The sequence below is a fragment of the Arachis ipaensis genome, chromosome B10, assembly GCF_059453495.1.
Source record: "Arachis ipaensis isolate K30076 ecotype BB chromosome B10, ASM5945349v1, whole genome shotgun sequence".
In the NCBI taxonomy this organism is placed as follows: domain Eukaryota; kingdom Viridiplantae; phylum Streptophyta; class Magnoliopsida; order Fabales; family Fabaceae; genus Arachis; species Arachis ipaensis.
In genome coordinates, this window is record NC_142435.1 from 83763915 (window position 1) to 83778952 (window position 15038).

The 15038-nt window shown below is 38.0% G+C and overlaps 1 protein-coding gene across 1 annotated transcript; it reads right to left on the reverse strand.

Moving 5' to 3' along the window:
- Window positions 1–14341: 14341 nt before the first annotated feature.
- On the reverse strand, window positions 14342–14833 carry LOC148580658 (uncharacterized). The gene has a single exon (XM_088492269.1). It carries the CDS (start codon window positions 14831–14833, stop codon window positions 14342–14344), a length of 492 nt encoding a protein of 163 aa, XP_088348395.1.
- Between the last annotated feature and the right edge of the window lie 205 nt (window positions 14834–15038).

The following is a 15038-nucleotide window of genomic DNA, read 5'->3' on the forward strand; positions in this document are numbered from 1 at the left end:
AAGCAACCTCTGTCTTACAGGAGCACAACACACTCACTGTAAGCAACCTCTGTCTTACAGGAGCAACAACACACTCACTGTTAGCAACCTTTGTCTTACAGGAGCACACTAATCTCGATACCTCTGTAAGCAACCTCTGTCTTACAGTAAAGCATTATAGCAAGGTATCCCCAGGTAAGCGTTCTCAGTGGTCGTACCACCATCTATCTGACTGCCTCTCTGCAGCAGATTCTTACATAATCATTCTCATTATCATCATTCATTAACATTCTCATTATTCATCCTCACTTTCACATGGTTATGCAGTACTTCTTTCTTTCTCTGTTCAATCATGCTATACAAACTCTACAGCTTTTACTTTTACAATATCTTAATTCAAACCATTTCTCTTTATCACATTAATCTTTTCTCTTCGTATTTTTACTTTGCTCTGATTACTCTTTTCTCTGTATCTCTTTATTCTGCTCTGGTTACTCTGTTCTCTGTGTTTCTTTACTCTGCTCTGATTTCGCTGTTTAACGTATGTATTTAAAGCTTATGTAAATTTCGGTATGAATAGTTAGTCTGTCCCAAGTATAGGTTCAGTAAGTCTATACTGAAATAGTTTAACTTTTCATATAATACCTAACCCTATTCGCAATTCTAGGACTAACTATGTTGCCCTAGTTCGTTCACTAATTTCTGTCTGTTTTTCTGTTATTAAAACCTTACAGACTTTTCTTTAGTTTTTATCTTTTCTTCAACTTTTTATCTTTCTTTTATCTTTGCCTCACTAATATGTTCTTACCACTCCCTAAGTGTTTTATGAAGGTAATTATGAGATTCTGCGCTTAAATTTGTCTTTCTAAAGCTTTTACAGAAAACTGCCTTTTCCGCATTATTTTATTATTTTTATTAAAATATTAATTTTAATTAAATATTATTATTTAATATTTTATTATTATTTATTATTTTATCATTAAATTTTCGAAAATTACCTTGCCTTTACCTTTTAACCTTTAAAATTAACTTTTTAGCCCCGTAACGTTTAATATTTCTACTTTAACCACCCTAACTTTCAGAAATTACAAAATAACCCCTCAAACACCAAAATATTTACTTCCTTGCCCTTTCTAAGATCTAAAAGGTGTTCTTCATTGTTCTTCACCACACTCAAAGTGTTCTTCGTGTTCTTCGTATATTCTTCAAATTCTTTCTCTGTTTTTACCCGTTTTTCAGTCTTTTCAGCAACCGATTTTTACTATAATTCATAATAAATTAACAGCCACTAAAACCCCATCTTTTCTACATGATTTTAACACAAATTGAACCTCAATTTAAGCTCTAGGGTTTGTTTTTCCAGCAGCCACAAGAACACACATTCATAGCTTGAATTTCATCAAATTTCATCAAAATTTCACCAAATTTTCAGCAAGAATCAATCATATATGCAACCAATTTTTAGCACAGCCAAATCATACAACATTCACATAACTCAAACACAAATAATCAAGATTAATTTCGTGACACCCTACCTGGTTTTGCTACTCCTAATTTAATTAAACTTTCAGGTGGTCCTTAAGCACTTTTTCCTCCTAAATCACATCAAGAACAACTTTAAATCCAAAAACTCTCAACTGACCAAATCTCACTCAGTATGTTAAGAAGAGATATCTCACCTTAGACTTGCTGGAAATTCACGTTTCTTGGCCCTCAAGTCAAGTTAAGCATGATTCCTAAGGAAGAACATCAAGAAAACACATGTTTTGCATGGTTTTCCTTGAAAACCGAATTGAAATGGGAGAGAGACAGCCATCTCACCTTATTTCCATCCTTGATAAGTTACATGGTTATGTAGAGGAAGAAGAGAGGATCATTTTGGTGAAATCGGAGTTTTGATTTGAGTTTTAGTTCAGAAAAAATCAAGCTTTGAAGATTAAGTGTTCATGAAAGTTTCTCTCTTTTCTCTCTTGTTATTTTCGTCCAAGGTCCGAAGAGATCCAATTATGAATAGCTTCTTTTCCAAGACAACTACCCAATTGGATGAAAATTGAAAGCTTTATAGTAATATCAAGAGAAAAGAAAGAAGAAGAATAATGAAAACTATTATTGATCTATCAAATTACAACAGAGTTCCCTAACCCAATGAAAGGGGTTTAGTTGTCATAGCTCTGGAAATGGAAAGCGTAAATGAAAAATACATTCTGAAAATTCAAACCAGAAGGTGCAGGGAAAGTAAAATATATAGAGTGTAGTTCTCCACAATATGCCAAAAAGCCCCCTTACTAGTTCAAAACTACTCCTATATATACTACTCTTCTGATCTTCTAGTTAGCTTCTTCAAGTCTTGGATATGGGCCTTTGGATCTTTAGTTGAAGCAGTTACACTTTTCAGTGGGCTCAGCTTTGCTTGCAGAGAAAGTGTGAGTTAGGCAAGGAAGTTAGTTAGGAGGTTAGTGGTGTTAACGTTAAGTGAAAGTGTGGGTTCGAGAACGTTAGTGACGATCACCTTTTTCACTAATGTTCCAAGCCAAAATTGATTCACGTTAACTTCAACATTAGTGGCACTAACGTGACCACTAACGTTGCCTCTTGGTCCTTCGCAAACGTTATTGGCATTCACCTTTTCCAATAAAGTTACTTATTGCCCCTTTTTCCCACATTAGAGTTCACGTTAGTATAGCTAACGTGACCTTTAACGTGGACTTGCCTATTCTTCGAGAGCGTTAGTAACACTTACCTTTGTCACTAACGCTCCAAACGCCCCTCCTTCCCACGTTAGAGTTCACGTTAATTAGATTAATGTGACCACTAATGTGGTGGTGATTGCCATCTCCAACGTTAGTGACAAAGGTGAGTGTCACTAATGTTGGTCCATCAATTCCTCTTCCATGTTAGCTTCCACGTTAACGTAATTAACATGGCAACTAATGTGGGCAATAGTGGCCTAATAGTGGCTTAATCCAACGTTAGTGACAAAGGTGAGTGTCACTAACGTTGGCAATTCCTTGTCCCTTCCATGTTAGAGTTCACGTTAATGTAATTAACGTGACTCTTAACGTGGCCAAGTGTGCCCCTTTTTCCAACGTTAGTGGTATTCACTTTTACCACTAACGTTGGAGCTTCACTTCTCTTCCACATTAGCTTCCACGTTAACGTAATTAACGTGGCAACTAACATAGGCTATAATGGCTTTCGAAGGCGTTATTGGCGATCACTTTTCTCATTAACGTTGCAAGCTAGCTCCCATTCCACGTTAGTGGTCACGTTAATTAGACTAACGTGGCTACTAACGTGGTTCTTCCTTGCTTCCTTTGTCCTGAAATCAAGCAATTATAGTGCATCAAAGCTCTATTCCAAGTCATGAGATCATGCATTATCCAATTTGTCATTAAATCCATACATAATTCTCATGAAATCATGTAAAGTTCACAATGTTTGCTTGAATCAAGATGTAAGTGAATATCTACCCAAACTTGCTTATTTGCTTAAGAAAATGTATGAAACTACCCTAAAACAGTAAAGAAAAGGTTAGTGAAACTGGGCAAAATGCCCTGGCATCATGGCCCTTCTATCCTTGGTCTCTTGGGGAACACCGGCTGAACCGACTAAGTCGGTCACTAGAGCAGGAAAGGGTAGATTCCCCTTAGCGTGGATGCGGCCCATGGATTGGCGAATGAGACGGGGAATGTGCACCGGTCTCTCGGTGAGGACACACCAAACCAACAAGGCTAACTCGGCAGTGATAGATGAGCCATGGGTATGATAAACCCCATATTTAGGATTTATCTTGTGTTGAATTTAGAGGGTTTTGTCAACCTTTCTCCCATTTATCCAATTGAATAGCATGGTTTTATAACTTCTCCTTTAATTGTGCTTAAGAGTGAAAACATGCTTTTTAGGACTCAAAATAGCTAAACTTAATTCACCTTCATTCCATTAGATGCCTTGATATGTTTGATAAGTGATTTCAGATTTATGAGGCAAAGATTGGGTCAAGGGAATGAAGGAAAAGCATGTAAAAATGGAGAACCCATGAAGAAATGAAGGAATCGTAAAAGCTGTCAAGCCGACCTCTTCGCACTTAATCGACCATAACTTGAGCTACATAGGTCCAAATGATGCGTTTCCAGTTGTGTTGGAAAGCTAACATTCGAGGCTTCGAAAAAATATAAGATTTGCCACAGCTGCTATATGTATGGTGACACGTATGCGCACTGTACGTGCACGCGTCATTGCTGCCATATGATCCACTTAAAGCAATTAGTGGCTAGCGAATTCTAAAGCCTTGTGGGCCCAATCCAACTCATTTCTGATGCTATTTGACCCAAGGATTGAAGGGGGATAAGACATCTAGTCATTAGTTTAGTTTTATTTTAGTTTTATCATGCTTTAGTTAGTTTCTAGAGAGAGAAGCTCTCACTTCTCTTTAGAATTAGGATTAGGATTAGGTTTAGTTCTTACATCTAGGTTTCAATTCATGCTTTCTTCTACTTCTTCTTCTTAATTTCTTGTTGTTACATTTATCATTCTTCCGTTGTTGTTATTACTTTCTCCTAATTTGTTTCTAGATATACTCTTGTTCATTTTATTTTCTTTTAATGCAATTTGAGGTAATTCATAATAATTGTGTTTCCTTTGATTGTTGTTATTAATTCCTTGCAATAAGTAGTTGTTAGATTTCATTGTTGTTATCAATTTATTTTGCTTTCCCTTTATGCCTCCCAAGTGTTTGATAAAATGCTTGGTTGGGCCTTAGCGTAGATTTTGTTTCTCTTGGCCTAGGTGGAGTAATTAGTGACGCTTGAGTTATCTGATTCCTTTGTTGATTGATGATTAGAAGTTGTTAATTGATTTGGATACCACTAACGCTCGTCATTCCCTTGGGAGTTGTCTAGGACTTGTGGAATCAAGTTGGTTCATCCACTTGACTTTCCTCCACTATAGAGGTTAACTAAGTGGTAGCAATGAATAATTTGTGATCACAATTGAGGAAGATAACTAGGATAGGACTTCTAATTCCCATAACCTTGCCAAGAGCTTTTCATAGTTGTTAGTTTATTTTCATTGCATTTTACATTTCATGTTTCTCATTAAAAAACCCCAAACATAACTCATAACCAATAATAAGACACTTTATTGCAATTCCTAGGGAGAACGACCCGAGGTTCAATACTTCGGTTTATAAATTTAGGGGTTTGTTACTTGTGACAAACAAATTTTTTGTATGAAAGGATTATTGTTGGTTTAGAAACTATATTGCAACGAGAATTTATTGTGAATTCTAAACCACACAAAGTTCCTTTCATCAAAATGGCGCCGTTGTCGGGGAATTGCAATGGTGTTGTGTTATTGGTTATTGTACATATGTAAATATTGTGAATAGGTTGCTTGTTTGCTTTAGTAGTTAGATTTTACCTCCTTGTTTTTGTGCCTTCTATTTTTGTTTTTGCTATCATGAATTATCATTTTGGCTATGAGTTTGGTTCTCATTGTGTTGTAGGAAATGTGGACTTTAATGACAACATGTGTCTTGGATGGAACCAATAAAGATGGGAGGAGTCTCAAGGAATTGATCACTCCTATTGGCAACAACCTCCGGATACCTATAGGTACAATCGCCATCCTAATGCATGTCAATTCAATGGCTATGGTGAATCTTTTTATGACAATAAATTATCACTATCACATGCCTATGATTCTTATCCTCAACATGAATATCAACCATTCTCACAAGCCTCTCACTATCAAACACCTTCCTATGATCCACATCCATCATATGACCAATCACCCATACCATATTCCTATGACAATTATGAGCAAGAACCTTTAGAACCACCACAACCCTATCAAGATTACCACCAAGACCCACCTCAATGCACACTATCTCCATTCCTTTACCAAGAAGAACCACCTTCCTACTATGAACCCTCTCTCCAAAATGATGAACCCTCTTATCCACCCCAAGCCCCAATAGATGATTCTCTCACCTTGCTACTTCAAGGACAAGCGGATATCCAAAGGAACACCCTAGAGTTTGTGACTAACTTGACGAAGGTAGTGCATACTTTAGCCTACCAATGCTTAAACACTCAAGGTGCTTCCATAACCACATGTGAAGAATCAATTGAAGACTATAGCATGAAGGAGAGATTGGAAACCCTGGTGAAAAATGAGGGATGCCACTTTGTATTAAAGCAATTGGAGGAGCATATGGCTATTGAAGAAAAGGAAGAAGTGGTTCAAGATTTGGGAGATGTTGAAAGTCCATGGGAATGTAGCATCATGGAGCACTATTCCAAGAAGCTTGATATTGATGTTGATGAGGGTGCACAACCTCCAAGGCATGTCATCGTTGGAGACTTGGAAGAGGCTTATCAAGAGATGGATTCAATCATGGATGAATTTCTCTCTTTAATGAAATCCTCTCCCATTGGACATGAAGTTGAAATTATAGAAGTGCAAAACCTTCCATACCCTTGGTGAGCAATGAGAAAGAGAGCGAATCAGAAGAAAGCTACCAAGGGGAAAAAGTTGAATTGGTGTATATCGAAATTGAAGAATATGAAAAGGTTGATCAAGAGATGAATTTATTCATCAATGAATTCCTATCCGAAATTGAATCACCTCTCATTGAGCAAGAAATTGAAGTTCTTGAAGACAACACCAAGCCAAGTGACAAAAGGGAAAAGGTTGAAATTGAAGAAGCTTGCGAAGAGGTGGAAACAACTAAAGAAGAGCCTAAAGAAGTAGACCTCACATTGTCTAAGTATGGGGAGGTCTCCCTCCCCAAGTCACCATCCAACACAACATTCAAGTGGGTAAAATTCTTATCCCTAAGCTTTACTTTCTCACTTAAATATGGTTTAATTGAAAATGATGGTCAACTTAGAGCTCTTTGTGGAGTTAAAAGTAGACGAGAATTGTGTAGTGGTTGGAAACGTCATTCTAAGCTCATGATGGTTGCAAGCTCAAAATTCAAGAGCAATGGTTGGTGTGGAACTAAATTGAATAGGTTTAGGAAGTTGTTTGGAACCTTCTATAAGAATTCTAAGGTCATGCCACCCGGATGGAATATTGATGACCAACTCAAGGACGGGTATCAAAACAAAGTGTGGGATCCCAGATCGCACAAAGAAAATCAAATTTGGGAGCTCATGATTTTTGAAGAAATTCATCAAAGCTTGAAGATATTAAATTTGAATAATGGAGCTTATTGGAGATTTAAGCATTGGTGGATGTTCAAAGATAGCTTCAAGTACAAGCCTCCTTGATAAGAAGCTCCCCATAAGTCCAACTTAAGGACAATAAATAAAAGTGCTAGGTGGGAGACACCCCACCATGGTAAACTCTTTCCATTCTCTTGTATTTCTACCTAATAAGTGATTTGAGTTGCCATCATAGGTAGTTTTCTTCTTTAATATACTCTTATACATTTTGTTTTGATTGATAGGTTGTTATAGTGTGTTTTAATTAGTTTAGATTGTTGTTAAAGTAGGTTACTTGAAGTGCAAGTTGTGTTTGTTTTTACTTTGAAAATTTTTCAAAAACTTAAAGATTTTTGTTAAATTTGAATTTTGGTTGCTTTAGAGTGTTTATAGGTTAGGAGAGTGTCAAATTCTATTTCTATGCTTCTAAAAAAAAAGCGCCATGCGCACGTACGCGTGCATTAAGCATTTTCACCAATCCGCCCGCACGCGTCATGCTCGCATACACATGAATTGAGAAATTCCACCCCCAAGCCAAAAACTCGAGAGTTGTGCGAACGCTGCGCGCGCATTATGCCTTTGGCACAAAACCACTGACGCGTATGCGTACATGACGCATATGCGTCACTCTCGAAAAAAAAAAGAAAGCCATTGACGCGCGCGCCATGCGCGCATACGCGTCGATTTGCACCTTATTTGTCCCCTTTCTCCTTTCTCCTTTCTTCTTCTTTCTTCTTTTCTTCTTCTTTCTTTCTACCTTTCTTCTTCCTCTCTTGAAAAAAAAATATTTTTTTAATAAAAAAATAAAAAATAAATAAATAAATAAAAATAAATAAATAAATAAATAAATAAAATTAAATAAATAAATAAAATTAAATAATTAAATAAATAAATAAATAAATAAATAAATAAATAAATAAAGTTTTTTTTCTTTTCTTCCATTTTCTTTTATTTCATTTGCTTACTTTCATTCATTGCATTTTAATTTTGATTTTATAGCTTGTTGTAATTTTCTCTCTTTAAGTTTCTTATTTTAATAATGGTGTTGAATTTTCCTATTCAATCGCTGAGAACTTCTTGCATTATTTTGGTGCCTCTTGTCTTGTTTGATATTGATGGGTGATGAAAACTTTTAAATCAATGCTTCATCTTTTATGTCTTTCATGACCCACTTTTTCTTATTTGATCTTGATGCTCAATATGCTCTTCATGCTTTGACTTTACTCTTGCATCAAGTATTAGTTAATATGCCATTAGCTTATATTGCTTTCTCACTTACATGCGTAGCTAACATGTAGTGAGAACCGTACTCTTATTTGGCATTAGCCCCCGCCTATGCTCTATTTGGTTTGATATCTTTGTTGTAGGCTTAATTTTCTTTCTTTTCTCTCCTTTTAGGTTGGCCACCAAGAAAGGAGGAAAAGGAAAAGCTTCGAGATGGGGTAACGAACAAGTCATCCGCACAACCTTTCGGAGAAGCTCATCAATTGTAGCAACCCATCCACCTTGCTCTTCTTTGCATGCACCGAGGACGGTGCAATCTTCAAGTGTGGGAAGGTTGTCTGACCGATCTCCATGGGTAACAATTTCCTTTTCAACACCAATTCTTAGTTTTCTTTGATAGATTAGTTATTGCATTGCATGATAGGTTACATGTTAGTTAGAATTTGTACATATTTTTGCTACTTCTTTCTTATTAGGACTACTTGGTTAGGGTGATGATTTTTTTTTTCAAGAAATTATTTTTAGGACAACCTACCAATTTAAAAAATTTTTGTTGAACTTGCTTGAAAGAATTTATTTTGGAACATGGTTTTTGAGCTAAGAACACAAGCTTGTGAGATTTGAGCCTAATGGTGTGGTTACATCTTATAACCACTTATTTTCCTTCTTGTGTGCTTTATTCTCTTTCTATGATTGTAATCTTTGATTTGTTTGATTCTTTATGTCCATTATTTTGTGTATTCATGCATTTATATGATTGAGGCCATCATTTCATTTAGCTCACTTACCCAAATAGCCTTACCTTTTATCTCCAATTTGAGCCTACGATTAACCCACTTTGTTCATAATTTTAGCAAATTACAAGCCTTAAAGTGAAAAACAATAAAAGTCCTTATTTGGATCTTTGATTAGCTTAGGCTAGAGTGTGTGTATCATTCAAATGTGGAAATCTTGGGACATTGGGAGAATAAAAGGGTAGTTTTGTATTTCTGTTGTAAATATTGGGAATTGGGTACATGCTCATGTGTAATGAATGTAAAACCTTATGCATTGATGATCTTGTATATAAAAAAAATGAGAAAAAAGGAAAAGAAAAAAAATAATATGGAAAAGAAAAAAATAGAAAAAAGAAAGAAACAAAGAAAAAGAAAGAAATAAAAGGGGACAAAATGCCCCAAAGCAAAGCTTAATAAGGGTCAATGCATAAGTGTTGTGAAATGAAAAGGAGTACATGAGTATGTGAAAAAGTGATAAAAATGGGTAGTTAGGTTAGCTTTGAAATTGTATAGGATGTCATAGGTTAGGTGGGAAGTTTAAGCTTATCAAAGATTCAAATTTCAAGCTCGCTTAACCATATATGCATCCTACCTTGACCTAGCCCCATTACAACTTATGAAAAGACCTCATGATACTTGTATGCATGCATGAAATATATGTTGATTGTTAGAAGAAAAACAAATCTTAGAAAGTATGATTAGGGGAGAATTGAGAGAATCGACCCTACACACTTGAGCGACTAGAGTGCAAACACTTCCGGTGAGGGTTCAATGCTCAATTCCTTGATTCCCGACTTTCATGAGCATTCTTCTTGCAAGTCTACTTGAACTTCATTTTGATATTTAGATTGGTAGGATTCATGAGTCGTCATAGGACCTTAGCCCTACTTGTGCATGTATGTCTTGGAGATTGAATTATTTTTAACCAAGTAGGTAGAATCATTTTGCATTTAGTTGCATGCATATAGATAGGTGCATTTAGTTAGATCTCATTGAATAAATGTTGATACCCTTTGCTTTCTCTTGGTTTAAGCACGAGGACATGCTTGGTTTAAGTGAGGGGAGGTTGATAAACCCCATATTTAGGGTTTATCTTGTGTTGAATTTAGAGGGTTTTGTCAACCTTTCTCCCATTTATCCAATTAAATAGCATGGTTTTATAACTTCTCCTTTAATTGTGCTTAAGAGTGAAAACATGCTTTTTAGGACTCAAAATAGCTAAACTTAATTCACACTGATTCCATTAGATGCCTTGATATGTTTGATAAGTGATTTCAGATTTATGAGGCAAAGAATGGATCAAGGGAATGAAGGAAAAGCATGTAAAAATGGAGAACCCATGAAGAAATGAAGGAATCGCAAAAGCTGTCAAGCCGACCTCTTCGCACTTAATCGACCATAACTTGAGCTACAGAGGTCCAAATGATGCGGTTTTAGTTGCGTTGGAAAGCTAACATATGGGGCTTCGAAACAATATAAGGTTTGCCATAGCTGCTACACGTATGGTGACGCGTATGGCACTGTACGCACACGCGTCGTTGCTGCCATATGATCCACTTAAAGCAATTAGTGGCCAGCGAATTCTAAAGCCTTGTGGGCCTAATCCAACTCATTTCTAATGCTATTTGACCCAAGGATTGAAGAGGGATGAGACATCTAGTCATTAGTTTAGTTTTATTTTAGTTTTATCATGCTTTAGTTAATTTCTAGAGAGAGAAGCTCCACTTCTCTCTAGAATTAGGATTAGGATTAGGTTTAGTTCTTAGATCTAGGTTTCAATTCATGCTTTCTTCTACTTCTTCTTCTTAATTTCTTGTTGTTACGTTTATCATTCTTCCATTGTTGTTATTACTTTCTCCTATTTTGTTTCTAGATCTACTCTTGTTCATTTTATTTTCTTTTAAATCAATTTGAGGTAATTCATAATAATTGTGTTTCCTTTGATTATTGTTATTAATTCCTTGCAATAAGTAGTTGTTAGATTTCATTGTTGTTATCAATTTATTTTTCTTTCCCTTAATGCCTCCCAAGTGTTTGATAAAATGCTTGGTTGGGCCTTAGCGTAGATTTTGTTTCTCTTGGCCTAGGTGGAGTAATTAGTGACGCTTGAGTTATCTAATTCCTTTGTTGATCGATGATTAGAAGTTGTTGATTGATTTGGATACCACTAACGCTAGTCTTTCCCTTGGGAGTTGGATAGGACTTGTGGAATTAAGTTGGTTCATCCACTTGACTTTCCTCCACTATAGAGGTTAACTAAGTGGTAGTAATGAATAATTTGTGATCACAATTGAGGAAGATAACTAGGATAGGACTTCTAATTCCCATAATCTTGCCAAGAGCTTTTCATAGTTGTTAGTTTATTTTCATTGCATTTTACATTTCATGTTTCTCATTAAAAAACCCCAAATATAACTCATAACCAATAACAAGACACTTTATTGCAATTCCTAGGGAGAACGACCCGAGGTTCAATACTTCGGTTTATAAATTTAGGGGTTTGTTACTTATGACAAACAAATTTTTTGTATGAAAGGATTATTGTTGGTTTAGAAACTATATTGCAACGAGAATTTATTGTGAATTCTAAACCACACAAAAGTCCTTTCATCAGGGTGCTTGGGAGCATGTAGGGGGCTAGAATTTGGGCCCATGCTGAGCTTCTCTGGTGAGAAAACGTGCGTCAATGCCCTTGGGCCGGGGCCTCATCCTTCCTCGAATCCAGAATGATTCGGGTATGGCAATGACCTTAAGGATAGCATCCCAATCAAACGCATATTTGCACCGTGCCGACAAAATCTCTTGATAGGCATCAACCCCTTCCGCTAATGGTCCGGTCTTAAGCACATTTTGAATGGCCTCCTCCGTGACGGGAACTTGCCTTCGACGCACCAATACCGATGTAAGGGAAGGGGAGTGGTAGTTGGTGTAAAATTCAACCACCCATGACAAGTTCGCCTCCCATGGCTTCCTCAATAGGAATTCCCATTGCCGTCGTTCGATACGGGGCATAATGAGTGGTATGACATAAGTCGGATGGGCTTGAAGGGGCTCCGCATGATAGTTCCTCGGCTTGATCAAGGGATAGACAAGTTCACAATAGCGGTTGGGGAACTTGTTCGGATTCCTCACCGGATTGTCTTTCTCCAAAACATCAATGTTAGCAACGCTCTTAGTCTTAGTGAGGAGGGGCTTAGCTCGCGGGCCTTGGTGTGCTTTGCTAGTAGACTGTGATGGTGCCTTCTTGGGTGCCTTTCCATTGTCTCTTTTGAGCACCATCCTAGAAAAGAAGGAAAGGTGGTGAAATTAAGCTTAAAGAGGCGCCAAGAAAGAATAATCATGCAAGTGATAAAGCACAAGAGAATAAATGGCCTAGATACATGACAGCTGCAACATGTAACTAAGGCAATAATGAAGATCATAGCTAGTCACTAGCATGTGATGCATGAGTGGTATAGGCATGCAAATAAGAAGCATGAGAAGCACACACCCTTAACATCAACAACAAGAAGTGAGAAAAATAGGGGATGAGATTGTAGAAATGAAGCAAGAAATGTAGTAAGCTCAATGCATACAAGAACAAACAAGTGAATAAGAAGGAACACCAAAATAGAGAACACTTTAGTCAAAATAATTCCAAGAAGTCATATGGGTCCTTTATCAAACACTTGGGGTGCATCCATTTATGACAAAAACTTAGAGAAGCGTGACAATGTAGCATCCCATAAAACATCATCAATCATTATATCACACCACTAAATACAAAAGAAAGCACGTAAATCAAACAAACTCATCAATGCAAGAGTAAGCTCTACTTAGAACACCCATGAGAAAATGAAAAGAAATAAGGAAAGAAAATGCAACAAACAAAGAGAACATGAATGCAACTACTTAAGAAAAAGAGTAAGAGCATGTAACTAAGGGAATGGAAAAAGGGAAAAGGAAGCAAAAATTAGAAATGAGGAGTACCTTGAGAGGGAGAAGAGGAGATAGGGTATGGAGGTGAGAGAAAGGTTAGTGAAGAAGATGAGAGGGAAGAGAGAAAAGAGATGTGTAGGTCCACCGGAGGTGGTAGTTGCCGCCGGTGGTGGTAGAGAAGAGGAGGTAGGGATGGTAGAGGATGGGAGAGGTGAAGAAGAGGGGTGGTGGTAAGAAGAAAGGAAGAAAAGGAAGGAGAAAGGCGCACTCTAACTCAATTGGTCCGCGAAACTGACGCGCGCGCCATGCACGCATGCGTGTGCATGGGCAAAATCAGTAAGGGCGCGGACGTGCACGATGCGCGTGTGTGTTAAGTAGCAAAAGGTGAGTGTGCGCGTGAGCGCCATGTGCGCATCCGCATGCATATGTGTTGTGCCCTCAGCACAGGTTGGGCACAACTCTAGCCCAACTCTCGGGAAATGTACCAAAAAATAAAATTTGGTGAGCGACGTAGACGCGCACGGTGCGCTGATGCGTCGATTGGCATTATGGTCGAGGTACGCGTGCGCGCCAGGTGCGCCTACGCGTGAGTTCAGTTGGGCCAGTAGCATGAAATTGGCCCAACCAGGGCACAACTCTCTGGACAATGGCGCAAGATCGCAAAACAAAGTGGTGACGCGTACGCGGCTAGTGCGCGCATGCACGCTTTTGCGCGAATTGCCATGGACGCGTACGCATCTCGTGCGCGCACGCATGATGTTGGTTATGCCCAGGGCCCAAAGCTAGCCCAGAATTTGCACAACTCTCTGGTAAATGGCCCAGGAGTTGCGAAAGCCTAGGGACGCATACGCGCACAGTGCGCGTACGCGTGCTCCCCCCCTCCCCCCCCCCCTTTTTTTTGAATGAATAGAAAAATGCCTAATTATCATATGTCCACAGGCCAAACAAGCCAAAGAAGTCAAAAACACCTAAAATCAATGCAAGACCTAAAGAGAGGTGTTCTTCCACCACATAATCAAGTCATTCATGGAGAATTCAATGCAAGGCTTTATGAGTAAGATATCCTAGGTATTTACAATTAAAACTAATCAAAGAAGACTATAGCTAAGCAATCACAAACCAATTAAGAGTTTAAAATCTATATACAAAAAGGGTATAAAGGATAGATCTTACCATGGTGGGGTGTCTCCCACCTAGCACTTTTGTTTAATGTCCTTAAGTTGGACTTTCACTTGTTCATTGCTCTTTGCCAAGAGGTGCATCTTCCAAAAGGAATACCTCAATCTCTTTGTTGCTTTTCATTTTTTCACCATGATACGACTTGAGACGGTGCCCATTGACCTTGAAGATATCCGAACTTGAGGGATGGCACAAATGGTAAACCCCATAGGGTTCCGCCTTCACTACTTGATATGGGCCTTCCCATTTTGACCTTAGTTTACTGAGCAACAATCTCAATCTAGAATTGCAAAGAAGGACAAGATCACCGGCCTTGAATTCTTTGCCTCTTATGTTCCTATCATGGATGGCTTTCATTTTTTCCTTGTAAAGTCTAGAGTTCTCATAAGCTTCAATCCTCAAACATTCCAACTCCGCTAATTGTAGCTTCCTCTCAATTCCGGCTCCACCCGAACTCGGATTACACTCCTTGATGGCCCAATACGCCTTCTGCTCTATTTCCACCGGCAAATGGCAAGCTTTGCCGTACACAAACCGAAAGGGATTCATGCCAATTGGCGTTTTGTATGCCGTTCGGTAGGCCCATAATGCATCGGTGAGCTTGGCACTCCAATCTTTCCTATTGGGTTTTACAATCCTTTCCAAGATGCGTTTAATCTCGCGATTAGAAACCTCGGCTTGGCCGTTTGTTTGTGGGTGGTAGGCCGTGGCTACTTTATGCATGATGCCATATTTCCTCATTAGTCCGTCCATT

What these genes read in the sequence shown, in the direction of transcription:
- LOC148580658 (XM_088492269.1), bottom strand. Translation starts at nt 14,833, where the DNA reads ATGAATCCCTTTCGGTTTGTGTACGGCAAAGCTTGCCATTTGCCGGTG.